This window comes from Typopeltis vanoorti, chromosome 1 (genome assembly GCF_054136105.1).
Source record: "Typopeltis vanoorti isolate ZY-2024b chromosome 1, IOZ_Tvanoo_1.0, whole genome shotgun sequence".
Lineage (NCBI taxonomy): Eukaryota > Metazoa > Arthropoda > Arachnida > Uropygi > Thelyphonidae > Typopeltis > Typopeltis vanoorti.
In genome coordinates, this window is record NC_143549.1 from 183,456,026 (window position 1) to 183,483,063 (window position 27,038).

Consider the following 27,038-nt stretch of genomic DNA (forward strand, 5'->3'; position numbering starts at 1 on the left):
TGCTCTTTGGAACACTCTTCTCCATGTTGTCTTCCTCAATGACTAAAACCTTCGGGTCTTCAAAAAAACAAATCAACAAATTTTTTTCTGACCACTTTCTTATACATGGCACTGTCACATAACAGGTCTTGAGACCTCTCATGCATAGGGACCGATATAAAAAAAAAAAATTCCCTTCTCCTAACACACAAGACCACAGCTAAATTCTCTCCCACGTAGCCAAGGTGCATCTGAAAAGACAGCCATGGTTGCTTAATAAATGTAAGGTCTACACCATATACAAACCATAAATGAACTAGCAATCCTAAATCCTCATACTCTGAGGACAAGAAGATCTGTTGACATCTGCTTCAAGGAAAAGAAACATTTGCCACCACTATTATCAGCAAGTAGTAGAAAATTTTACTGCCAGGTTTTCAAGTATATTATAAATGACAAATTATATTCTTGTTGTAATCCTTTACTCAAGCATAAGTATACAGAGTTTTGCATGTAAAGTATATTTTTTTTAAGGATGTTGACTTCACATCAGATTGTCTCATAATGCAAAGCACACTTCCTTTCAGACATATATATTGCTAAGCAACATACACCATCTACCAATAATTATCTGGACACTTTAGAAATTTACAACTGATATCAGCAGGTGAACTCTAATATCGGGTATGTCCACCTTTAACTTTGATCACTTCCTGCATCCTTTGAGGGAGGTTTTCCACCAATGTGTAGCATACATCAAGTAGAATTTGTCTACATTTCTCCATCAAAGAACACTGAGTTCAGTGACAGATCAAGGAAGTGTTGCTCTGGACCTCAATCACTGCTCCAATTCATCCCACAGGTATTCGATGGGGGCTGAGGTCAGGACTCTGCGTAGGCCAGGGAAGTCGTTTAACACCCATCTCTTCATATCATTCCACAATAGATGGAGCTTTGTGGCATGGGCCATTGTTGTCTTGATAGGAACATGGGTTTGTTCCAAAAAACTCTGCAGTGTAGGTGGCACCTTATTATCCAGAATATCAAGATGTTGAGCTGCCTTCATGAACCCACAGATAATGACCAGTGGTTTCACTCCAAACCAGCGAATGCACCACACACCATTACTCCTCCACCACTAAACTTTACTGTGGTAACAAGTGTTCACCAGACTCCCTCCACACCCTGCGATCAAACTGGAAACAGGTGAACCTTGATTCATCGCTCCAGAGTACTGTTTTCTACTGGTCAATTGTCCAGTTCACACACTCTTTGCACCAGGCCAGATGAGTTGCCTCATTCATTGTTGTGATGTTTGGTTTGTGCTGCTGCTCTTCCTTGGATACCAAGTAGATGGAGTTCTTTTTGTACAGTATTAGTGCTCACCATGGAACTCATCACGGAGAGTCAGTGGTGACTGTAGCTGGTTTTTGCTTGCCAGCCATTTCAACACCCTCCTGTTCCTGTCAGTCATTTTCGGCAGCCATCCTGGGTATTTATCTGCACCAGCAATGCCAGACATCTCCATTTGTTGATCACATCACCAACAATTGATTTTGGATGCTCCACTCACGCCGTAATGGCATGTATGGACATGCCACCAATGTGACAACTCACGATGACACTTCTCTCAAAGGCACTGAGTTCACGTCAGTGCCTTTGAGATTGCGCCTGTAGTCAACTGCTACAATGAAATACTGCTTCCTACTATCTGTACACTGGTTTTTATGTGATTAATAAATCTGGAATATTCCATAACTTCAAATAACAGGGTGTATGGAATTATTGGTAGTGCTGAAATATACAATGGGAAGGGTCACTACCCAGGAAGATACCAGGTTAAATCAATACAGAAGTTATATTTTCAATATAAATATAGCAAAATTATGTACATTATTGAATACTCAAGCTCAGAGACAGTTGTAGAAAGTTTTACTGCTCAGTTTAAAGTAATTATAATTGATAAAAAAAATATATTCTTGTTTTAACCTATTATCCAAGTGTACACACTAGTTGTGAAGATACTTCATGTGCAAATTTTGTTTGTCTATGTTTGGGAAAAGGATTGAAACAAGTATATATATATAATTTACTACCAATTACAATATACTTTAAAAATCCAGCAGTGAAACTGTCTACTGCTATATATGCTTCAGAGCATTTAATAATATGGTGATATATCATTTTATTACTCATTTTTAAAATAAGTTACTTCTGGATTGTTTTATCCTTGGGTCTAGCTCCCACAAGGTTGAACCCAGTCTGGGTAATGATCCTTCCCATAATGCAAAGCCAACAGCCTCTATAAACAAGCAGACTAGTTGTGAAAGTATTTCAAGCACAAACTTTGTTTATGGTTAGGTAAAAGATTAAAACAAGAATGGCAGACCATGCATTAGAAACTCCATCACAGTATTAGATGGAAGAAAATCAAAATGCTATACAGAAGCCATTATAAGTCAGAGATTTTTAGAGTTGGCAACGGATATGACACCCTCTCCTTGCCATAATAAGTAGAGATGCATTAATCTACCAAAAATTTGGGAAATAGTATGTGTTAAGATCAACTTAACCATGCAGAGGTCATGGCTGATCTGACAGATACAAACAAATTGTTTAATATACATATTCTTACACATATCCAGTGTACAGCTTGGAAGTCATGACTAGTGGCGCATGCATATATTATGAACGATATTCCACACTGTTTATGTGGTTAGTTTTGATTTAACATGTGTTATGTAAAGATATTTGATAGTAAATTGTATCTGAGAGATACTGCAAACTCCGATATCAGAAAAGTATTGGTTTAGTTGTTTTTTTTTATTTACCATTGAAAATGGCTGAAAAAATATATCGATTGGATAATCCATCAGATGTTGAAGAGATTCAGTGAATGTTACTCGAGTCTGATGATGAGAATGATAGAGTCAAATGTGAAAGTGATATTTGATAGTAAATTGTATCTGAGAGATACCGCAAACTCCGATGTCAGTACAGTATTGGTTTAGTTGGTTTTTTTTTCTTTGTTTAATAATTTCTATATTGTAACTGAAAATAAATAAATCATCATGTATTATATTTGCAGTGTTTTTTTTTTTGTTTTATCACATTTTAGCACATACTAGTAATGAATGTATCTCTCAGATACACACGACCTGCGCTGCAATTTTTTCAACTGTGACCTCCACAAGGTTAAACTTGTAAATTTCTCTTTATCAAAAAATGCCAAATTAGGAATTTAGTTATTGCATTTAAAATTTTTTTCTACTAATAATTGATTGATTGGTGCTTGCATACTGTGATAAACTATTTGTTCTCTGAAGATGGCAAGTATATAGGATATATGATAAAACCAGAAAAATGAACAACTGCACATGCCTAAGCGTATCTAATCATCATTCTGAGAAAATCTGAATGATAGCAATTTGAATGAATTGTGAATGGATTATACTGGAAGATGTACCAGAAAATTCAATAAAGGAAGACCAAACAAAAGAATGGAATTTCAGAATCAGTAGAATACAACATTAAATCTTAAAAGAAAAAACAAAGAAGAGCGTTTTGCCCCCCCCCCCCCAACTTAATGACGATGATCTAGGTATCAGTTGTATGAGTTTTGTCAAATATGTAATTAATGTAGCTTTCTTGGGGGGGAGGACCTTGCTCTGTAATGTGCTGGATCAAATCCATTTTCAATGAGATATTCAGATCCTGAATGACTGTATAAATAAATAATGGCCATTACTGGAAACTTTTAATCCACAGACTGTTGAAGTGATAAGGATTTGATATGAACACATATTACAGCTTTTACCTGTAGATATGAGAAGGCAGTTTGATAAAATTTGAAAAATAATAATTCTTTGCTTCTTTTTAATAATAATTAGACAAAAAAATTACCTTTGACGATCTTTTCTCATAATTATTGTTGCTCTCCATTTATTTTGCAAAAATATTACAGCTTTTGTTTTAGATGATTGATTCTTCCAGATACGTCTTCTGACTAGAAACATTCTGACATATGATTGAACTTTTATTATATTTTTTAAATAACTGTACTTTTTCCTATCTTTATAGCCTCGAAACCATGACTGTATGATTATAGCTGCTTGTCTCATCTTCAAGTATTGTTGATATATCTTTCTGGATGTCATATATGCTCTGCAATGTTGCTGTAGTATCAAAACAGCTGATCTTACACTACAGTACCATTTTCGTATCCTGTGACCACGAACATATGCTTGGATAGTTGTGGCTGCTTGCTGTTGTGTATTCATTTTATGACGTACTAGCCAACCTCTTGCATAGGCTTGAAGTACAAGAACAGTTAATCTAATTTTGGTATAATCATTTTGTAATTTTCTACATTTCACATATAATCGATAACGTTCCTGAATTGTGACTGCTGCCTTCTTTATGATACAGAATTCTTTTCGTATTAAATATCCTCTGATGGTTGACTGAATTATAATACATGCTCTATACTGTTTAGAGTAATTGCATTTTGCTGACCAACATCGAAATGAAGATTGTATGATTACTGTAGCTTTCCGAAGTTGAAGAAATTCTTTATGCTGTTTTTCTCCTAAAATCTTTGCTCTGTAATGATGTTGTACAAAAAGAACTGCTGATTTTAACTTCAACAGTCTCTTTCTTGCTAACCACCTTTTTACAAATGACTGAATTTTAATTATGGAAGTTTTCATTTTATTATAACTTCTCCTAGTTATCCATCTTCGGAAAGCTGCTTGTATAACAATCGCAGAATGTTTAATTTTTAGAAATAAACTTCTTTGCCTTCGAGAGCATATTCTTGCACACTGTATATTTTCTAAACAATTAACTGTTTGTTTTAGCAATAAGAAGTGCTTTCTGATTTTGCATGCACGAAACCAAGTTTGAATAACCACAACAGCCCATCTTGCTCTAATGAAGGATTGCCTGGTTTTGATACTGCGGTACCAACACTGAATTATTACTGCTGCTTGATATTTCGCTGCTAGAAGATTTCTCTCTTTCTGGCCAAGAAGTTTAGCTCTCCACTTTCTCTGAATTACTACAACTGAGCTCTTCTGTCTTAAATAACACTCTTTTGCTCTAATCATTCGAAACTGTTTCTGAATGATAATGGCAGCTTGTTTTTTATTTAAAAACTGTCTTCGTACAAGAAATCCTCTAACTGCAGCTTGAAGAATCAATGTAGCTTTCTTCACTTTCAAAAATGTGCTTCTCACATTCCGTGAGAGAATTTTAGCCCTCCACTTTTGCTGAATTATTAGAGTTGTATGTTTCAGAAGATAAAATCTCTTTTTCAAACAGTAGCCTCTATAGCATATTTGAATCATTATTACTGCTTGTTTTTTCTTTATAAAATTTTGTTTTTCTTTGTGAGTACGGTACCACCTTTGAATAATAACAGCAGCTTGTCGCATATGCAGAAAATAGTTTCTAGCTTTTTTCTTTTCCAGATTAGCTCTAAACTTTTGTTGTACCTTTACAATAAGATACTTGAGTTTCTTAAAGCGAACAGCACAAAGCCAACCTCTAAGATGTGCTTGTATTACAACTGCTGCAGTTTTCATTTTCTGTATGAATTTCCTTGTCAACCATCCACGCATGTATGACTGAATAGTAATAATATGATTTCTAAAAGAAAGAAATTTTTTTCTTTGTCCAGATCCAATTAAATAAGCCCGATAGCGCTTCTGTAGCAAAATCACCGATTTTCTTATTTTCTGATAATGATTCCACATTAGCCAGCTTCTAATGTTAGTCTGGATTATTATAGTGGCACGCTTCATCTGGTCAAAGTCTTTTCTAGCTCTAAAACCTCGATAGACACACTAAAAAGAAAAAAAAAAAAAATTAACATGTTACAGAAGTTGGTTAGATATTTTCATATTTATAATAATAGCTCATTAAACAACGTTTCTCCTGTTAATAAGTGCTTTCTCAGTATCACTATCTTGTCAACTGAACGATAGTGATGAATCGCCTTTGAAATCAACTCGCTCAATTTCAAACTCGATATTTGTTTTCAAAAATTCTGTTATCAATCATGACTATTTTCAAATTAAAATCTTAGTCTTGTGTATATATCATTTAGTATAATTAGGTATATATTTAAGAGTATGAAAAAATGGCTTCAATATTTTTGAGATACTCAGAAGTGAAAAAAAGTTGTGGCGCACCAATTTTGGGCTGCTAGAGCTTCACATCAGTGAAGCCATATCTCTTCTTCTTCTTTTCAAGGATTAGGCATTTGCCTGTTCCGGCTTCACTGGTCATTCCATCTTGGACTGGTCTTCCTCTCCTCCCCCGGTCTATATCTGTCCACCTCTTTTGGTATCTATCCTAAATAGATGTTCTTTCTATTTTTCTCTATATTTCTTGATGTTTTCATTTACATCACAAATATCTAGTTCTTTTCTGATGTCTCTATTTCTTATATGAAATGAATATAAGAAATTAAACCATATGCAGTAACCAAATTCTATGCCTACATTTTTAAGTTGGTTAATTGGGCCTTTTAGTGACCTAGATTTCGTGTGTCTTCAGCCTTGGAAAAACCTGAATTCAGATCCCATCTAGGAAACAAAAATGATTAAAGATTTTCAACTGAAGGTGAATATGTAAAGAAAGGCTAAGTGTTGTTCATCATTCATAATAATACTTAATGGTATAAACAACACCAAGACGAAAAAATACATTTATTAAACTCACTAATATTTCACTAGTTTTCTATGCAGCATCATCATCAGAGCACAATGATAACTGTTTTCAGGGGTATGTTTAGACTGCATTGCATGAAAGGATATTTCAAAAGTGGAATTTTTGCTGTTTCTAGTATGTTTTTTTATTTTACATTTTTAAAATGATGTAGACTGAAAAACAATAAGAGAAAGATGAATAAAGAATGAAATGTGTGCATTATAACTTTCAATAGGAAGACAATCATTATGAATTAAATGAATTAAGTCAACGTAGTAAGGATTTAACATTATGAAATGTGAATGTTTATTAAAAGGTAAAAAATAATAATAATGCAAACATAAATATGGTCTGTAAAGCCTTACCAGATCAAAGAAGTCTGATAAAGCTGAATGTAGCTTTGATTCTAACTCTTGCAGTGAGTGAGAATTTCTTCAGAATCTTTGATACATGAGAAATGCCTTTTATATAAGGAATATTCAGTGGACTTCTTCATTTAAGAATACTTTTTAATTAAGTTAAGGGGATAATAAATCCCTCATTATTTTAATACTTTTTAATGTTATTAATAAATTACTATTTGTGTAAATACAGGAGCACACAGTTGCTTTTATGCAAAAAAATCCTATAGTTGTTTCCAGTAAATAACAGTCAAATGATAATTTTGGAAGCAAGATTGTGTTTTGGAAAAAAAAAGATTTTGAAAGTTTATATTTTTCACTTGGTTAGACTATAATAAATTTAGTTTAATCCTTTATCCAAGTGTGAGCAAACAAAGTTAGCGCCTGAAAGTATCTTCAGGACTGGGGTAAGGTGGTACAACACCGGGCAACGCGTTGCAAAGGTGGAGCAAGCTACATCACTCCTATCTCAGTATCTCCCATAATGCAAAACACATCTCCTTGTGGATATGTATAACATTATGCATTAAGGGAAGGGCCACTACCCAGACTAGTTTCGACCTTTATTGAGGTCTCTTCAGTGGGAGCCAGGCCCACGTCCAGGGAGAAGCATTAGCACATACTGGAGTAAGGTGGTGTTGTACCACCTTACCCCAGTCCTGAAGATACTTTCAGGTGCAAACTTTGTTTGCTCACACTTGGATAAAGGATTAAACTAAATTTATTATAGTCTAACCAAGTAAAAAATAAACTTTCAACATCTTTCTCTAAATCCAGAGTAATTTAATAAAAAGGTGGCACACTGTTTGGCAACTCCTATAGGTAGAGATGACCTTGCTAATGCTTCTGTCTGGTCTTTCCACTCGGGCCTGGCTCCCACTGAAGAGACCTCAATAAAGGTCGAAAAAATCTAAAGTTATATAATAACAAAAAAGTAGAAATATATTTTTATTGTACATGGTAATCAGACGCATCAGAAGTAGATGATCCACAGAAGATGGTAACAGATGTCTGATTATCTCATAATGATTCTTCTTCTTTAGTCCTTAACTGGTGATTCATGAGCACATTGACCTTTCAACCAATATGCTGTTGCTGGATTCTGTATACCATTCACAATACTTCCGTTCTTGGTGATTAGTGGAGACAACTCCGGCATGTTAGTGATCAACAGCTGGTTCCACTGATTATCCTTAACATGCCCAAGCCATGTTTTCATCAGTGCTGCTTGCTGAATGATCCACTGGGCATGTCATTCATGCCAGAGCAGCTTGTGAGGCAGCCGACTGGTGTTCATTCTGCCGGCATCGTCAAACCAACGCTGTCTACGTTTTGTATTTGTCTTTCGACAGCAAGTTGGTGTGACAACCAACTCGCTGTCGAAGCAAGTTGGTGTGTCACACCAACTTGCTGTTGCATAATGATTACAATCTAGTGATGAACATTGTAGCAAAACATCTTTTAGTTTGTCTCTGAACAGTTCTATTACAGCTTTATATCCAAATGGCTAGAAACATGTCCAAATGGCTAGAAACATGTTTTTCAGCTTTGCATTTTGGTGCTGGGAATTTGGGAAAATATGAAGAGGTTGCTGCTGTTTGACAAAGCTCTTTCCAAGGGTAATAATAAACATGAAGGAAAGATAGCAGCACCCAACCACTTTCAATCTTGGACACAGTTATCTTCCTTTTGTTTTCTAAATTTTATCCCAATTTTTTTTTTTTTTTTTTTTTTTTTTTTTTTTAATCTAGTTATAAAAAATGTAACTGGCTTTAGGAATCCTTTTGGCTGTAATGATGAATGTGTCATGCACAGATACATTTGAAAGCAATTAAAATTCTTGTTGGGGTGGGGGAAAGAGGAGATCTTCAGAATATAGCCCAACCTTTGTTTTGGATTTTCTTGGCTGTCATACATTCTGAAATTTCACTATGGTTGTTTGAGGAAAGGTGAAACCAAATTAATATTCTCAGTATGGTAGTTTTGTGGTTGCTAGTATGTATTTTATGACATGACTCACTGCTTTGCAGATGGGAGAGAAGCTGACTATTACAGAATCACATTCTGCTAAAGATGCAAAGAGACATTCCAGTCAGCTTGCTTACACTTGGATTAAGCATTAAACCAGAATATAATTTCTTGGTATTTTTAATTTCATTTGATCTATTTAAGCTTGTGATATCCATGATGAAGTGCATGATTGCCCATTACGGAAATATGGTTGCTGCATAGATGTTATTTTCTACTTCCCAAGTAAACAGTGGGAAGAGGGATTGTGAATTGTAAGGTCATTAACAGGAAATGTTTGGATAGGCATGTAGAAGGTGTTACTTTTGGTCTTTAGGAAAGAAAGAAAGATTGTTGAACATGAACTCAATAATATGTCTTCTGGTGCACTGTTCCTTAAGCATGCTTGAATAAATCTTACCAAAAACACTAAGGAAACCTCCCTATATTTGAGTGTTATTTCACTTCTCTTTTAATAAACTGGTATTTTTTTTTTTGTGTGTGTTGTTCCCACCCACAAAAGGTTTGTGTAAGCTTATAATACATTCCTACTGGCTAAGAATTTTTTTTTTTCTATTTTTATTAATTTTGTATTTGTTATTTTTTTTTTTTTACAGTACAGAAACCATTCTAAAGACTAAACAGTGAATTTTTTTAAGCTACTTCAGGCCTGCAATAAGCAGAGCGGTGGTCTCACACTGGGTGATGAAATTCCGATCTAAGTATGACAACAACTCAACTCTCATCATCTTGAATTTGAGCTTGTGATAACCCTCCTGGATTATGCAATGCAAAACTTTAGCACCATACAGTATGGAGATATATAAAATTCCAGCTGCCTTTCTATATTCAGTTTTTTGATAGCTATTTCTATCTGAAGTAGTATTAATATGAACTCTCAATTGCATTCTTCCTGGATATTTTCATGACTATCCTAGCACTTCTCATTCAATCAGTTTTTAAATCACTTTCTAGACAATTGGAATAAATTTTTAGTTTTCATATATTTATGCTCTTCGATTTTTTTTTTTTTAATACTAAGGCTACTAACAAAGCTTTTTTTTTAGATTTTTGATGGCCCATAAAATTTAGCAATCTTTAGTGATAGTTACCATCTGTATTTTCTCTAAAATCTTTATGATTTTGGTTTAGCAACATTTACTGATAGTTTTTCTATATTCTTCAAGAGTGTATCCTGACATACTAGTCGGGAACATATTATATATGATTTCTCCTTTTCATTTACTACTACTTTAACTTCCTATGTCCAACATGGAGGTTCAAATTTTTTTTCTATCTTTGTAGACAACTTCACAGAAGTATCCCCCACCCCCACCCTGGTTGAGTCAACATTTCTTCAGATTTTGCCACTTGCACACAGAGATGTATATCAAAGATATATATATATATATATATGATACAATGTTTATGTAGCATTTATATCTATTTTCAGTGATTAGTTTAGTAGTTACTTGGCAGTAAGGAATGATGGTAGATGCAGCTGCAATCACAAATGGCATGTCACTAAGTCCTCCACCAATTAAGAACTCTATTATATGTAACATAATAAAGGACTTAGTGGCATGCAGTGTTTGCGATATGTATGCTTCAAAGGAGTTGGATATGTGGAGGGCGAGAGAAGGGGGAAGGGAGTGCATATATGCGCAAAATGCAGGCAGTGGGAGGAAATCAATGAATTAGATATTTCGATAACCGATCTAGTTGCTTCAGGGACGGAAAATGAATGTCAGGAGATGAGTAGTGTGATAGGAGAGAATGACAAAATATGAATGAGAAAATAAGAGTCAAGAGTGTGGAAGGCTTGAATGACTGTGAAGTTTTCGGAGATGGTTTTGATTGAATAAATGAATGGCGAGTAAGAGTGACTAACTTACAGAGAGGGATAGATGAGCTGAAAGAGGAGATGGAATGTCTTGTGAACGAGATGAGAAGTATGAAAGATGAAATTAGGAGAATGGTAGAGATGAATGCAAGGCAAATCGGAGTAGGAGTGAGAGAAAGTTTTGGGAATGATAGAAGAGGAGAGAATAGAAGCAGTAGGAGAGAGGAAATGAGAGAGAGAGAGAGGTATGGGAATGCTAGAAGAGGAGGGAATAGAAACAGTAGAAGAGAGGGAGTGAGAGAGAGTTATGGGAATGATAGAGGAGAGGAGAATGGAAACAGAGAGAGGAAATGAGAAGGAGTGCTGGAACCAGAGATAGAGTGATGCCAGGACAGCAGGTGAGTAGGGGAACACAGAGTGAAAGGGTCAGAGGAGAGAGAGAGAAAGAGAGAGAGAATGAGGGATGCAGGTGAGCAATCAAGGAACAGAATGGTTAGAGGTGTCATATATGGAGACTCTATGATCTCAGGTGTGCAAGATAGGATGCCAGAGGTGTATTTGCCTGGAGGGATGATAGAAAATGTTGCTATGGCAATTAAGAGGGGTGAAAGGAGGGATGAAATGATTGTGATGGTGAGCACGAATGATTCGTGGGGCAATATAAATCGGGCGGCAAGAGATCTGAGATTCTTGTTTGAGGTTGTGCAAAAGAAAACACAGAGAGGAAAGATTGTGTGTGTGTGTTGCCCAGGTATGATAGTGGCGAGTTGAGCAGAAGAGCAGTAATACTGAATAGCATAATAGCCAGAATGTGTCAGAAGAAAGGATTAGAATATGTGGATGCTTGGAGGGCGTTTGAGGACAGAGGGGAACTGTATGTGAGAGATTGCTTGCATTTGAATGAGGAAGGATGAAGTCATCTGGAGAGATTGCTGTTTTCTGAACGAGTCAGTGTGTCAGTGCAGGGAAACTAGAATTCCCAGGATGGATGGTAGCAGGGTTGGCCTCTTGTGGGAATGGGTGCTTGGAGGAAGGGGGATGACATCAGGTAATACTGAGTCCAGTGGGGTTGAGAAAGAACAATGATAGGTATAGAAGTAGTGACATTTTTATGCTCTATACCAATGCCAGGAGTATCCGAAATAAAGGAGATGAATTGGTGGCGCTGATAGCATCAGCCTGGCCACAGATTATTGGGCTCTCTGAGAAGTGGTTGACGGAGGATGATATACAGTAGACTCTCGACCATCTGGCCTCCATACTATCCGGCTTATTAACGCAAGACTAACTAGCTTAGGCTTACGTTAACAGGAAAATCAAAGAAACCTAGAGCTTTCAAAAAACTGAAAAATCAGGAATCACTACCCCTATATTACACACATCAAAAGAAAGCATGGATAAATTCAGAATATTTTTCTACAAAATGAATTTGTAGAAAAATATTTGAAAGACAACAATTTGCTGAGAAAAGCTGTGCTACTTCTTGACAACACACCTTCACATCCTGCCAATGACGAACTCACAGATGGAGACATCAAAGCTTTATTTTTACCACCCAATGTGATTGCTGTTTGTCAGCCGATGGACCAGGGCTTCCTTGAAATGCTAAAGAAAAAGTATCGTTGACGTCTTCTCAGTTCGTTGATATCAGCGATTGATAATAATGAAGACTGCGTAACCACTCTGAAAAAGATTGACTTGCTAGACGTCATAAGGTGGTTGGCCGAAGCATGGGAAGAGCTTCGAAACATATCACTTGTAAAGTCTTGGAAAATTCTTTTGGACCATGAAGGTGGACATTTCAACCTTGAACCAGTGTGTGAAACCGAAGTGGAAGATGAAAACGATAAACTTGTTTCGTTGCTCAAAAATGTACCGAGCTGTGACGATGTCAATGCAGAGGACTTTACAGAATGGATGTCAAACGACGAAGTTGATGAAATAACTGACAACATTGTGGAAATGGTGACACAGGGGGAAGAAGAAGAGGAGGCATCCTTAGATGACAAGAAAAATCTCATCCCACATTCGGAAGGGTTCAAGATGATTGAGGCAGCGCTGCAGTACATTCGTGAACAGAAGGAAGCGATGCCAGCTGATACCATCTGCTTGCGTAAGTGGAGGGACATTGTGTCAAAGAGGGCTAAAAGGGTGAAGCAGTCATCTATCAAGGACTTTTTCAAAAACTAAAACCTGTAAATTTTGACTCTTTCACCTTAGGCCTACCTTTTCACATTTGTGTGAAAAGGTAGGCCTAGAATTCTGGCTTTTGTGTTATCCGGCCTGCCCTTCCACCACATTAGGCCGGATAGTCAAGAGTCTACTGTAATAACAGGAATTGAAGTGGCAAGGTACAGCATTTTTCAGCACGATAGGAAAGGAAAACGTGGTGGTGGAGTATTGCTTATGATAAGTGATGACTTCCTCTAAGAGTGGAGGCTTTGGAAGGTAGTGACACTAATGGTTTTGAAAGCATATGGTATGAGGTAGAAGTGGCCAAGACAGGATATTTAGTGGGGTGTTGCTATAAACCAGGGAGCAGATGTTTAGGCAGATGAGCTTGGCAAGTGCAAGAAGAATGATTGTTATTGGAGATTTTAACTACAGCAGTATAAGCTGGGAAGGGGAAAATGCATGTAGTAATAAGGGATGGAATTTCTAAAATTCTTGAGGGACTAATGTCTTAGGCAACATGTAATAGAGGGAACAAGAGGTTCAAGAGTTCTGGATTTGGTCATAGCATTAGAAGAGTTGATAATAAGTGAGATGACATCTCTCCCACCAGTTGGAGAGAGTGACCATGTGGTTTTTGACTTGGAAGATGAATAGACATACAGGTGTATCAAAGAAAAGGGAACATATGTGGAATTATAAGGTAAGTGATTATAATAGTCTTAGGTATCAACTAGGAGCAGTTCCATGGAGGGCAGAATTGGAAGGGTAGGATATCATTGAAGCAGACACAATTTGGTGTAAAGTGGATGATAAACAATATCAAGCAGGAACTGCAGTTGAAAAAGAGATTATGGAAGAGATATAATGAGAGAGGTGGAGGGCAGATACACAAAGAATATAAGACGAAGGCCAGGAGAGTGACCAGTATGGTGAGGAAGGCAAAACTGGAATATGAGAAGAGATTGGCCCTATGATCCAAAGAAAATCCTAGGGAATTTTTTAGCTATGCAGCCAGTAGGAGGAGAAATGATTGTTGAAGAATGACATTGCAGGATAAAAATGGGAATAGAGTGATTGATGGAGAGGACATAGTGGAGTTGTTCAATGAGCACTTTATTGGAGTATTTCATCCTGGAGAAAAAGGTTTTAATACTAGAAGGATACGGCAGGTTCAGGGTTTAGAGGTGCAAGAGGAGAGTGTGTTCCAAATACTGAGTACTCTGGATACCAGTAAAGCTGTGGGATGGATAGTATTTCACCATGGGTTTTGAGAGAATGTGCTAAAGAACTGATAGCTCCGTTGACCCGGCTCTTCAATAAAAGTCTGGCTGTGGGAAAAGTACCCAAGGAATGGAAGGAAGGTAAGATTGTGCTGCTGCACAAGGGTGGTAGTAGACTGGAAGTGTCTAATTATAGGCCAGTTTGTGTATCATCAGTAGTTGTTAAGGTCTTGGAGAAATTAGTGAGGGACTATATACAGCATTGGGCAGATGAGGGTAATGTTATTTGTGCTCAACATGGATTTGTTAAGGGGCATTCTTGCTTTAGTAATATGACTGCGTTTTATAATAAAGTGACAAGAGCAGTTGATGAGGGAAAGGCATATACTGCCATTTTTTTAGATTTTGCAAAGACATTTGACAGGGTGCCACATGATAAGCTGATAAATTTAAGTTACAGCACAGGATTGGCTTTTTGATAGATATCAGAGAATTGTGTATGTTGGGGAAATATCCAGGAGGCAGAATGCTAAAAGTGGTGTTCCACAGGGCTCAGTACTGGGACCTGTATTGCTCAACCTTAATATCAATGACATTGTCAATGGATTGCAAGGAGATATTCAGTTGTTTGCAGATGATGTGAAGCTGGGAAGGGTTATCAGTAATAGTGCAGATGTGACAGCCCTGCAAGAGGATTTGAATAAACTAGACAGATGGACAAATGAATGGGGTGCCGATTTAATGCAGCAAAATGTGAAGTATTGAAGTTTTTATGACCCATCGATGGGAGAATGCATACTCGATTATAGGAGCTATACTGGAGGAAGTAGGAGTGACAAGAGATATGGGGGTGATGATTGACAGAAAACTGAAATTCAGGGAGCATATTGCTAAGGTGGTGAAGGTAACCCAGAGAATTGCTGCAATACTGAGAAGGACAATGACCTGCAGAGATAAAACAGTTATTATTGCAGTCCATCATGAATGAAATTTTTTTTTTTATATCACCAACAGAAAACAAGATGTTGTAAAAACTAGAGAATCAGTAATGTGTATGTATGGATTAAGCGAGATGGAATCCTAATGTTCTTTCTGAATAACTGAGAGGCAATCCCTGAAGGAATACTTAGTGAGGAGGACTGTTTCAATGAATATAAAAAATGAGAAGATGAAAAACAGAAGCTGATATGAGTTTACAGTTGGATAATAAATGGATACTAGCTCAAAGGATAGCAACCATGGAAACTCTTGTAAAATAAGACATAATGAAGAAACAGACTATGATAGCAGTTGGAGTGAGTCTGTGAGAGAGTGGAGTCATTGACTAACCTCTTCTGAACAGCAAGACATTTTAGTAAACTTTTAGGTTCACTATCCCAAATATGAGAAGGAATCCTAATGACCAGATTTGAGGTTTGAATAGGGTCAGCAGTTATATAGGCGAGAAGTGGTGACTAAAAAGAAGGGACTGTGTTTTATGTTTTATGGAAGCAGTGTAGTTGACAAGGTTGTCTCACTGCAAAAATAATGACAATGGAGATCAGTGCTGTAAGTGCCATTGACTGCATAAAATTTTGAACCATTGGATCATTGCATATTGCAGTATTTGTCAAACGAGCATAAGGGAAATAATGTTGTATGATCATCAGCAAAACTATGGACAATGTTTGAGGTCAGTGGGAGTTCATTCATGTACAGGAAATAGGGGTATGTGAAAGAACAGAAAACTGGGACACTTACACTGACAGAGAAATCTAAAAAGAGGAGGCTATCCACTTTGACAAGGGTGGCCAGCTTATGCTGGCATTTAGTTATAACAGGAATTCTACCATCTGGCATAGAAGCCTACCATCCTGTCATCTGACTTGTCTGATGACAGGATGGTAGGCTTCTATGCCAGATAAAATCTAATGCCTTGGAATGTCTAATTCCAAATAATTTTCCTATGTCCATGTCACAATGGATGGCTTCCTGTTTTCAGATTTCTCGATTAATGCAAAAGTAAATGCACAGTTTTCTCTAAATCTTTCCATGACATGCATCCTGAAGTGGGTGATATACAACAGGAGAGTTGCTGTAGATATAGAATGGTAGAACACATTTGTAGTTGCCAATTAATTGATGGACATTGAGGTATATTCATTCCCTCCCAAAAAAAGTATCATCTCATCAGTCCTGTCTAAAATAATTAAGGGAGGCTAACTTCCACACTGTGGAAGCATGTACTTTTTGTGGATATGCAAATATAAGTTATCTATGATACACCTCAAAATCAAAAAATTAGAATAATCAACATGTGATGAATGATTTGCAATTCTAATTTATTGCATAAAAAATAATTATTACCAAATATGAATTATCATAATCTAAATCTACATGCTTTGTAGATTACTTGATACGTAAACACATAAAAATGTAACAAATTATAAGAAAATTGTTATTTGAAAACAGTCACAAAATTAGAATAATTTTTAATGTGGTCAAAAATATTAGAATATTCCAAATTTTTTCAATTGGTTTTGAGGAGAGCATAGAAATAGTATATATTTCAGTGACTATAGGATTGACTTGTGTGTGTGAGGAATTGTTTGCTAAACATGGGTCAAACGAGTGACATATTGGAAGCTAAGAAGTTTTGTATAGTGTCTCTACACAAAGAAGGTGAAACTCAACTGTTTATAGCTAAGAAATTGAAATGAAAGCAGGCATGAGTAGAGTATTGAGATAGTATTCTAACAACCAGAGTTTTCAAAATAATCACTGCAATAGTGGTCCAAATGTAATAACTACATCAAGAGATGAGAGGAGATTGAAGAATATTGTGAAGAAAAACTGCTTCCGAAGTGTAAAGTATTTTCACAGAAGATGGGAAGAACTAGGTGTGAATGTGTCTAAATCTACAATGCTGAGATGACTTCAGAAATTGGGTTTTAAATCATGTGTGCCTAAGATGAAATCAATGAAACTTATGACTTCCAAACAAAAGGCAGCTAGAGTGTGAAGGTGCAAGCAAAGACTGTTGTGGAGTCAAGAGGACTGAAAAAGGTACTTTTTTTTAATAATGAAAGTGTTTTATGTGTTCCACGGTCATCAAGGGATACGTCTTTGCCATCTTAAACAAGAAGCATTTGATAAAGCATGCATGAAATGTTCAGTGAAATTTGCAACCTCTGTCATGGTATGGGCTTGTATGACCACAGAGGGTCCATGCTGTGTATTGTGTATGAAAGAGTCAATTCCAAAGAATACCAAGAAATTCTTGAGCACTTTATGCTATCAGCATCAGAAGATTTATGCTTCGGTAATTTCCTTTTTCAGCAAGATTCATCTTCTTGTAATAACTTCCAAGATTACTAGATGGCTCAAAGAAAGGCAAATCAATGTAATTCCTTGGCCGGCAAACTCAGATTTAAACCCCATTGAGAATTTGTGGGGAATTATGAAGAAACATCTTCAAGAAGTTGCCCCAACAGACAAAAATGAACTTGTTTCAAAAAAAAAAAAAAGACTGAACTGCTAGTAAATAATATACTGGACTGTTTATGAATGGTTGTATAAGATGGGGGGAGGGGGGAATGCAACAATGTATTAATTATCATGTTGTTTCCCTTTGATTGTAATTTTTGTGCATTTATTTTCGTATTATTCTAATATTTTGAACCATGTTAAAAATGATTCAAATTTTGTGAATGTTTTCAAAATAACAGTTTTCTTATAATTTGTATTACATTTTTATGTATTTATATGGTTATATAATCTAAAAGTATGTAGATTTAGATGATGCTAATTCATATTTGGTAATAATTATTTTCTATGCAATAAATTAGAATTGCGAATCATTCAACACATTTTTTTGATTATTCTAATTTTTTGATTTGGAAGTGTATTTTCAAAGAGTTACTAAAACTGATAATAAATAAAACCTACCTGGATTATAGTAGCCATATTATTCTGTTGTTCCATCAATATTAAATGACGAAGTTGTTTTACTTCTTTTCTTGCTTTATAACCTCTCCAGAGTGACTGAGCAATAACTGCTGCCCTGTTTTTCTTTATCATTTTCCGCTTTTTGAGTAATAACTTAAATGCTTTCTGGATAACTAAAGCAGCTCTATTTTCTTGCTAAAAAAAAAAGTGACTAAGTCACTGACAACCATTTATAATAAAATTCATCTCGATTTTATTTTGGGGTTATTAGCATTAGTTGTTGAATGAAAAATCATGCTAAAACACCAAGAAATGTTAAACATTTTGATAGTATAACATGAAAAATTATTTCCTAACCTATAAGCCAGTGATTCTCAACCTATAGGGAGCTAAAACCTGGGGAGGGGGGGCACAAAGAAAGCAGAAATCAAAGGAAAAACTACTTTATTGAAATAAAAGCATTTAATGAAACTATTTATTGACACAAAACGATATAAAAACAAAAACATAAAATGCACTCTGAAAATAAAATAACAAAATGTATAAAATCCACTGTATTGAATAAACTAGTTATGTTTAGGGGAACATATCAATATTGCAAATATACTGAGCAACTAATTAAAACTAAGCAATAACAATGAATCTAAAAATTAATGGCTTCCTTGGGCTTGCGTTGTGAGCAAAGCTTTTCATATGATGGTGATACATTGTAAATTGACATTCTTAGGTCTCTTTCTATATTTAACTGAGATCTATATTTTGTTTTTAAGGCAGCCACTGCAGAAAACCTAATTTCACAAAGATAAGATGTTAGAAATGGCAAAAGTCACAAAAAGCTCTCGACTTTAGTGCAGAAAATTCATCATCAACACTGGCCCAAAATTCAAACACAAAATTAGATGCAAATTGTCTTTTGATTTCACCGTTTGACGTGAAGTCTATAAATTATTCCTCTTCTTCAATTGAGAAACCTTCAGGAGTAATATGAAATGGGTTTCTAATCCACTCATACATTGCCATTATGTTGTCGGTTATAAAACAATTTCTAAAATTCTCCGTCAACAGTGTTAAATGATTTTCAATAGTTGCAAATAAAACTTTAATGCGTTGCTCTTCTGCCTTATAGGTTTTGATAAATTCATCCACATTTGCAAACATTTCATTTTTTTTGTTTTACCTTTTTGATTCATGACTTTTTTTTTTTTTTTTTACAAAAAGCACTAACTTTGTCACTCATCTCTAAGATGTATTTTTTCCTTGGAGTTGCAGGTTTAATATATTTAGTTTCTCAAATATGTCCACCAAGTAGCTCAATTTCACCCCAAATAAGTGGTCTATAAACTTCTCTGCTTCTTCTTCGTAATTTTCCTTTTCCAAAAGACTGCTATTTCATCACTTAATTCGTAAACACGCTGTAAATGTTCCCTGTGATAACCATCTTGTCTCACAGTAAAATAGTAATGCTGAATGTTCCGTTTCAGCCATGTCTTTGCAAAGTTCAGAAAACAGTATTGATTTTAAGGGTGGTCTCATTTTTATAAAATTCGCCACAATTATAACTGTTGTTAACACAATGTTCAGACCAGGACTCATTTCGTTTGCAGCAAGAACTTCAAACATGCAACGTGTCCAAATACACTGTGGGAATATTTCCCTCACAAGGGCTTGTAAACTTTTAAACCTTCCAGACACAACTCGAGCACCTACAGTGCAAATTCCAACATAATTTTTCCACTGTATGTTTGCCTTGCATATCAAATCTTCCAATATGTTGAACAATTCAGGTGCTATGGCTCTTCTTTCTATTGGTTTACAAAACAATAACTCTTCAACTGCTGATAATCCATTGCAAAATCGAACATAAACAATTAAACGACAATCCTTGTTGCTATTTGTTGCCTAGTCAAGCTGAATTGAGAATAATTGGTCACAAAGCTTTGACAAAAGTTATTGCTGCATATCTTCACATATATCACCAATTTGCCAAGCAATTGACATTTGACAGAGGTATGCAATGTAGTTGTTTAGTAGAATTTTCTGCAAGCACAGTTCCCACAATATCAATCGCAGCTGGCAGAATTAGGTTTCTCTGATAGTGTGGGGCTTTTTGCATCGAGCTATTTTATATGCAACTTTGTAAGAAGTTAGTAAAACTTTTTCATTTACATACAAATCTTTTTTTAATGCTAGATTTTTGCTCTTTTTCAGTTTGGTAGCAAAGACCTCTCAAGGTTTGTTAACATACTACTTATGAAGTGTTTCCAAATGTCTTGCAAGTTTATTCAGTTTCATGCTATCAGCCACAAAAATTTTCGAACAAATAACACACAGTAGTCTTTCTTCTTCATTTACTCAGTCTTTGTGAAACCAAAATCTAAAAATTCTGCTGCATACTTTCGGAGTGATATTCTGTGAACCTGAATTTGTTGAAGTCGATGCTCCACAGTTGTCAGATGCCCACTTATGTCAATTAAAAATTTATCAATTTTTCTATACTAGAAAAGATTGTTTTTATACCATGCATCATAGTCGTTGCAAATAGAAGTAAAATAATGCTGACCACTGACTTTTCACTTTTGGTCAGTATTACTGCCGTCTTGCCATTTTAATCCTTATTTATACTCAGAGAGACATTTCCAGAACATTCGAGACTTCCCATGATGAAATCGCAAATGTTTTCAAAAGGCTGATACAATTCAACAGTCTGCAGTGATGACAGATCTATACAATTTTCAAAAGATTTGATGATGTATTTAAATTTGTATGAATATTTAAAAATTTTAATTCCTTTTTTTTGCTAACTTATGAGTTTTGTCCGTGTCTCAACACAAGAATTGCAAGGGGGGGGATAGGGGACACAAAAACTAATATTAAAAAATGGGGCACACATGGAAGAAGGCTGAGAAATGCTGCTATAAGTAAAGATTTAAAACTCTCCATTTGGTAATTGATGAAAAACAATTTATATATTCTTGTCAAACAGCAAATATTCTGTAAAATGACATCAGTACAATAAATCCTTATTAAAAACTAATTATATAAACTGTAGTGAAATAAACAATACCAATTGATAAAAATGATCCTCATATATTTTGCTTATAAGAATTCCAAAAATTAAGAGAACTTTGCTGAAGAGATTGAGTGACAAAACTTTGGTACAGCAAATTATAAATCTTAACTAGGAAGGATGAAAATTATTATATAATCTTCAGTTTCTAAAATTAGTTTTCTTTAGATTGATAAACAAAACAAATGCTATCACACCAAGAAACCTACTGGAGTTTTTGTAGTAACTGCCAGAATATCTTAAGGTGGAAATGGAGCACGATGTGTCTATTATTACATACATATACTAGTGTTATATTGTGGAAACATTGGACAACAAGGATCTGTAACTTGAATAAAAAAACAGGCAGATAAAAGTGGCACAGAATTTAAAAATGGAAACTGCTTTGTTTGTAGCTTGTCAAGGTATTTTATTACAAGTACACCAAAAATATAAAGTTGGCAAGAAATTGTTCAATGTGCTATTATGTTTGCAATATAAAAAGAAAACTAAAAAAATTAAAAAAGACATACACATCCAAGAAGTGCTTATAAGTACTTCACTTTTTGAAGAAAGACATGAACAACAGTCATCCATCCGTCAGACTATTATTTCATTTTCTCCCGCATCATTCCAATACCACAATAAACTCAACTTCCCATTCACTCAGCTCATTACTCAATGAGGATTTCAGGAATGAAGTACAGATGAAATTAAAGGAAGTGAATGTTCAGTGCTATCTTAAATCCCATCCTGTAGTATTTTTGCTCAATTAGTTATTTTCAGTTTTATTGTATGTCCAAACCCCTTCAATAATTGCATCATATATTACTATCATAGTATCATAAGATAGTATGATAATGCCATATGCTTAAATTTATGTTTTTATTAACTTCCTACCAATAATCTTCCTTCAAATTAATCTGCTTGGCAGGACTCCAAATTGCTAGTTCTTATATATCTGTCTTCTAGAGCAGTGCTTCCCAAACTTATTGATGTAAAGGCCCCCTTGGAAAATAAAAATATTTCACGGCCACCATAGAAAAAAAAAATATGGTAATACAGACATATTATTATAATATTTATTGTATTTATATTCAATACAAAACATACACAGCAAATATTGCAAAAATCAAATGCAAATACATTTTTAGCATCTTACGTACACATTTGACATGGCCCACTTAGTCATAAAACATTTTAAATTTGTTTTCATTATTTCACGACCCCTTCAACAAAACTAATGTCCCCCAAGGGGGCCGCGGCCCACAGTTTGGGAAGGGCTGTTCTAGAGTACTTCTAACTGCATCAAACCACACATATTTCGGTCCTCCTTAGGACTTTTCCTGTATCCTAGTATCAAACATCTGCTCTGTTAACCTTTCCTTGTGTACTCTATGTTTAAATGATCATACTACCTGAAATTAGCTATCTATGTGTTAAGGCTTAAGTGCTGGTAGAAACTCATTACAGAAGTTTAATGGAGTGAAACAGCACTGAGAAAAAATTAAAATAATATGCAATTCTTCTAACATTTCATTTCAGCCACTAAGACACAAAGGCAATCTGGAGTATATAGAATTCTCTGTTACAGCAAGTTGGCCTACTATGGACTGACAGAAAATCAGCCAACATTCACATGCAATAACACAAAAAATACATATGCAGTCATGACTATGGTCAAACAGGCCTTGCAGACTATGCTTCAGATATAGATCATAGAATCAATTGGAAAAAGACCACCATGCTCCACTGGAGTAAATTTAGCAGGGGAAGACTTTAGAATGTGCAGCTACTATTAGAAATCAGCCTAACTGGGATAAATATGTTGCATTAAACTTCCCAAAATATGGGAAAACTAATATTTCAAGATTCATCCTAGGCCACCAACAGGTGCTCTCTGAGGTTCCTCATGTCACTGATGGGAATCGAACCCAGGTCTTTCTGACCAAAGAGCTTTTTCTATACCATCTGAGCTACAGAGGCACTTTTTCTATACCAGCTGAGTAAAGAAGATTTAAGAGATGACAGAGGACAGGTGTTAGCTCTGGAGCACAATGTTTGACTACAACAGGATACATATAGTGCTCTATTGCTGGCATAGGAGGAGCTGATTTGCCTTCGTTAGCTATGCAGGAGTTACAGGAAACGAGTGATGCCAAGAGGTCAGCTTTTTCTTTGGATGCTGTAGCAATCATGCCATCTGAATGTGAGAGAGGTGGAAATGCAAGTGAGCAGAGGTGTACAATGGCTTTAGCAAGGAGCTAGATGGTACGACTTCCATTTGGACAAGTTTTCTGCTACTGGTCTTTATGAAGTTTGATTTGCTAATAGTTGTTTTACATTTAACTTTGAATGCTTTATTACATTTTCTGTTAAATCAGGGACTGGATGGAATGAATAACTTCATGCCAGTGTGGACGATTTCTGCAACTTGCTCAGTGCAGGTGTCTGGGTCAGAACAGCAGAAGCAATTCCTGCTACAAAGGGATACCTTTTTAGATGGATGAAATGCCAACTAGACACTAGGTGGTAGATGTTCTCCATCACCAGTTGCAATACCATTGCATGGCTTATTGGAGGTTTGAAGTTGCAAATGCCATGTTTGGTCTGCAGAGCAGGGATTACAGTTTCTGTTCCTCCACCTTCTCTTCTCTGTGCAGTGAGTGATATCCTTCAAACATACTTAAAGACCTAAAAACTCTTTCATTTCAAGGATAAAACAGTTAGTGAACAGGCCCAAACCTGTCAGTAACAAATCAGGAGGCTTCCCGATCAAAAGGTGCACAATCCCACTGACATACTCTGCCAAGTTGTGCCCAGAGAGGGAGTCCAAATAGTGGTATGTGGGGAAGCACTGTCAAGGCTACATCATGGCACGAAGACTGGTTCTAACTGTATGGAAGTCACATCTAAGAGTATCGTCTCTCACTGCACATTCCCCACTATATCCTTCCATCTAATCAAACTTAAGATTAAACCTATGAAGACTTTTGCAAACAATAACAGTGACACAGGCGACAAAAGTGAATTTCCCTCATAAATTAAACCCATCAAAAAAAAATCACATCAGAATCAGCCACAATATACAAACTATACCAGAATCCCTTCACTAAAATCTTACTTTCACATCCACTTTACTAACATCCTTGGTATTAACATAAATGACATCAACCATCACTTGCAGTCTTCCAAGACTAGACATCTTATTTCTGACAGAAATTCAGATCACAGCTACGTCTACTACTGTCCATATCCAGTGCCCAAACTACACACTTCTCGATTTTTTCCACCACAAGGGTAGCATCTGTGCCTTTGTGAAATTTGACATAACCTGTCTGTTTGAGAATGGCTAATTTAGAATCGTTTGCTTTTGACCTTTGGCTTAAGGTTTCCTTGTCCATTTAGTAAGTTTTAATTGTTGCATTTACCAGTTTCCAAACACTAATAACTATTCAAATCTCTTCACATTCCTTTCCATGAAACTTGATCACATGCATTCCAGCAATCCAAATAATTAGTTAATCTTTCTGGGTAATCTCGATGTCCACAATTCCAACTGGTTCCCCTACTCTAATTCCACCAATCAAGCAGGATGAGAAGCAGGTCTTTGCTATAAGTAATGATCTAATGCAAATTGTACACACATCTACACGCACAAATCCCTGATAACCCTCTTCGCTCTCCAAATACTCTGGATCTCTTTTTAACCAGTTCCCTTTCCAGATACACTGAAGAGGTCGCCTCTCCCCTCGGCAACTCAGACTACAATCTTGTACAAGTCTCCTCTCTCGAAGAATGCCCATCCTCTAGTATTAAAAAAGGAGCCAATTGGGATGATCTCTGGAATTTTTACTCCTTTCCTTGGTCTGACTATTGTTTCCATTCACCTGACTCTAACACCCACTGTGAACAAGCCACAGAAATTATTCTCACTGATATGAAGGGCTTCATCCCCCATTCAATCCATAATCCACATCCACTTTACAAGCCCTGGTTTCAACCAAAAATATGTCCAAGCAGTCAAAGAAAAAAAATTCAGCTTACTGCATGTGGCTCACATCAAGAACTTCATACTCTGACTATACCAAAGAAAGCAACATGCAAATCAGACATCAGTAGATCCAAATCAGATTTCATAAAGGCCTATTTTCATAGTATAACCAAGTTTAACAAACTTGGTTTACAGTATTTATAAATTTATAAATTTTGTATTTATAAATTTACAGTATAACCAAGTGAAAAAAACTTTCCACATCTATCTCTAATGCAGAATATTTTAGTAATAAGATGTGACATCTTTTTGACTATGTGTATATGACTTCTGCATTACTTCAACCTTGGAATCACTTCTGAGTCTGGCTCTCACTGATGAGACCTCAATAAAGTTCAAAACCAGTCTGGATAGTGGCCCTTTCCATAATGCATAGCATTATATTTGTCTGTAAGGATATGTGCTTTATTATGGGATACTAAGACAATTGATATGAAGGCATTAGCCTCAATACAGAAATAGCCCAATCATGAAGTTACTTCATGTGCAAACTTTGTTTGTTTACAGTTGGATAAAGGATGAAACAAGAATATAATTTCTTGGCATCTTTAATTTATAGTATAACCAAGTGCAAAAACTTTCAACGTTCTGAAGCATTGTACTCTAGAGCTAACACCCGTTTTGCATAGTCTCTATAAATTTATCATACATTATCACTGGTATTCATCACAAGGCGTGAAAGCAATCTCATATCCATCCTATCCCAAAGAAAAGTATGCTAGACATCTACCACCAAATGTCATCACCTCTGTCCTCTTCAAAATAATGGAGAATGTCATTAATAGCCAACTTCTTCATTACTTAGAGGCTCACAGCTGACTTTGTAGATTACATCACCCACCACTGGACATGTATCATGGAAAGGATTGGAGAAACTTGTAATGTTGCCCTTGACATTTCCAAAGCTTTTGATCATGTGTTGCATCGAGGCTACTAAACAAATAATCATCCTTTGGTCTCTCTGCTATCCTCTGTAATTGGGTCGCCAGCTTTCTCTCTGGTCATTCACTGCAAGTCGTGGTAGATGGCTCCCTGTCTTTCTGTTTCATTACCAATGCTGGAATGCCTCAAGATTCAATCTTGTACTCTCTTTCTCCTATACACAAATGACTTACTCACAATAACCACTAATCCCATCCACAGCTTTGCAGATTATAGTACTCTCCACCTCCTACTCATTTGACAAACCATTTCATACTCTGACATCTCAGGCTATAAGATCACCTACAACTTAAACATGAATCTATATATTATCCTGCAATGGAAATTAGGACAACATTATGTTCAATACCACCAAAGCACAGTTTTGCCTTTTCTCATGCAAAAGAGATTCCAGCTCACCTACTCTTTTTCTCAGTGATACACATATTGCCAGACAAGTTCAGATCTCTTTGCTTGAACTAACATTTACCTCTGGTCTTTTCTGGCATAAACACATTGCATCAATAGTCACCTCAGCAACCAAGAAACTTGGCATTCTCTTTCATTTTCAAGAGCCCATCTTACACCCAACCAACTCTTCACTATATTCAAATTGCAAATCCATCCATGTTTAGAATACTGCTCACATGTTTGAGGTGGTACAACTAAAACTTCCCTTAAAATCCTTGACACCATCCAGAGGCATGCAATTAGGTTCATAGATGAATCCTCACTTACAAGCTCACTTCAA

At 35.9% G+C, this 27,038-nt stretch overlaps 1 protein-coding gene across 1 annotated transcript in view; it reads right to left on the reverse strand.

Annotated features, from left to right (window-relative positions):
• LOC150110692 (uncharacterized) overlaps positions 1–27,038 on the reverse strand; it is a 464,373-nt gene that overhangs the window by 143,327 nt on the left and 294,008 nt on the right. The window contains exons 15-16 of the mRNA XM_090405298.1: positions 18,267–18,461; positions 3,883–5,825 (exon numbers count right to left, since the gene is read on the reverse strand). Of these exons, the coding sequence (XP_090261424.1) occupies positions 3,883–5,825; positions 18,267–18,461 (2,138 nt within the window). The remainder of the gene's footprint in view (positions 1–3,882; positions 5,826–18,266; positions 18,462–27,038) is intronic.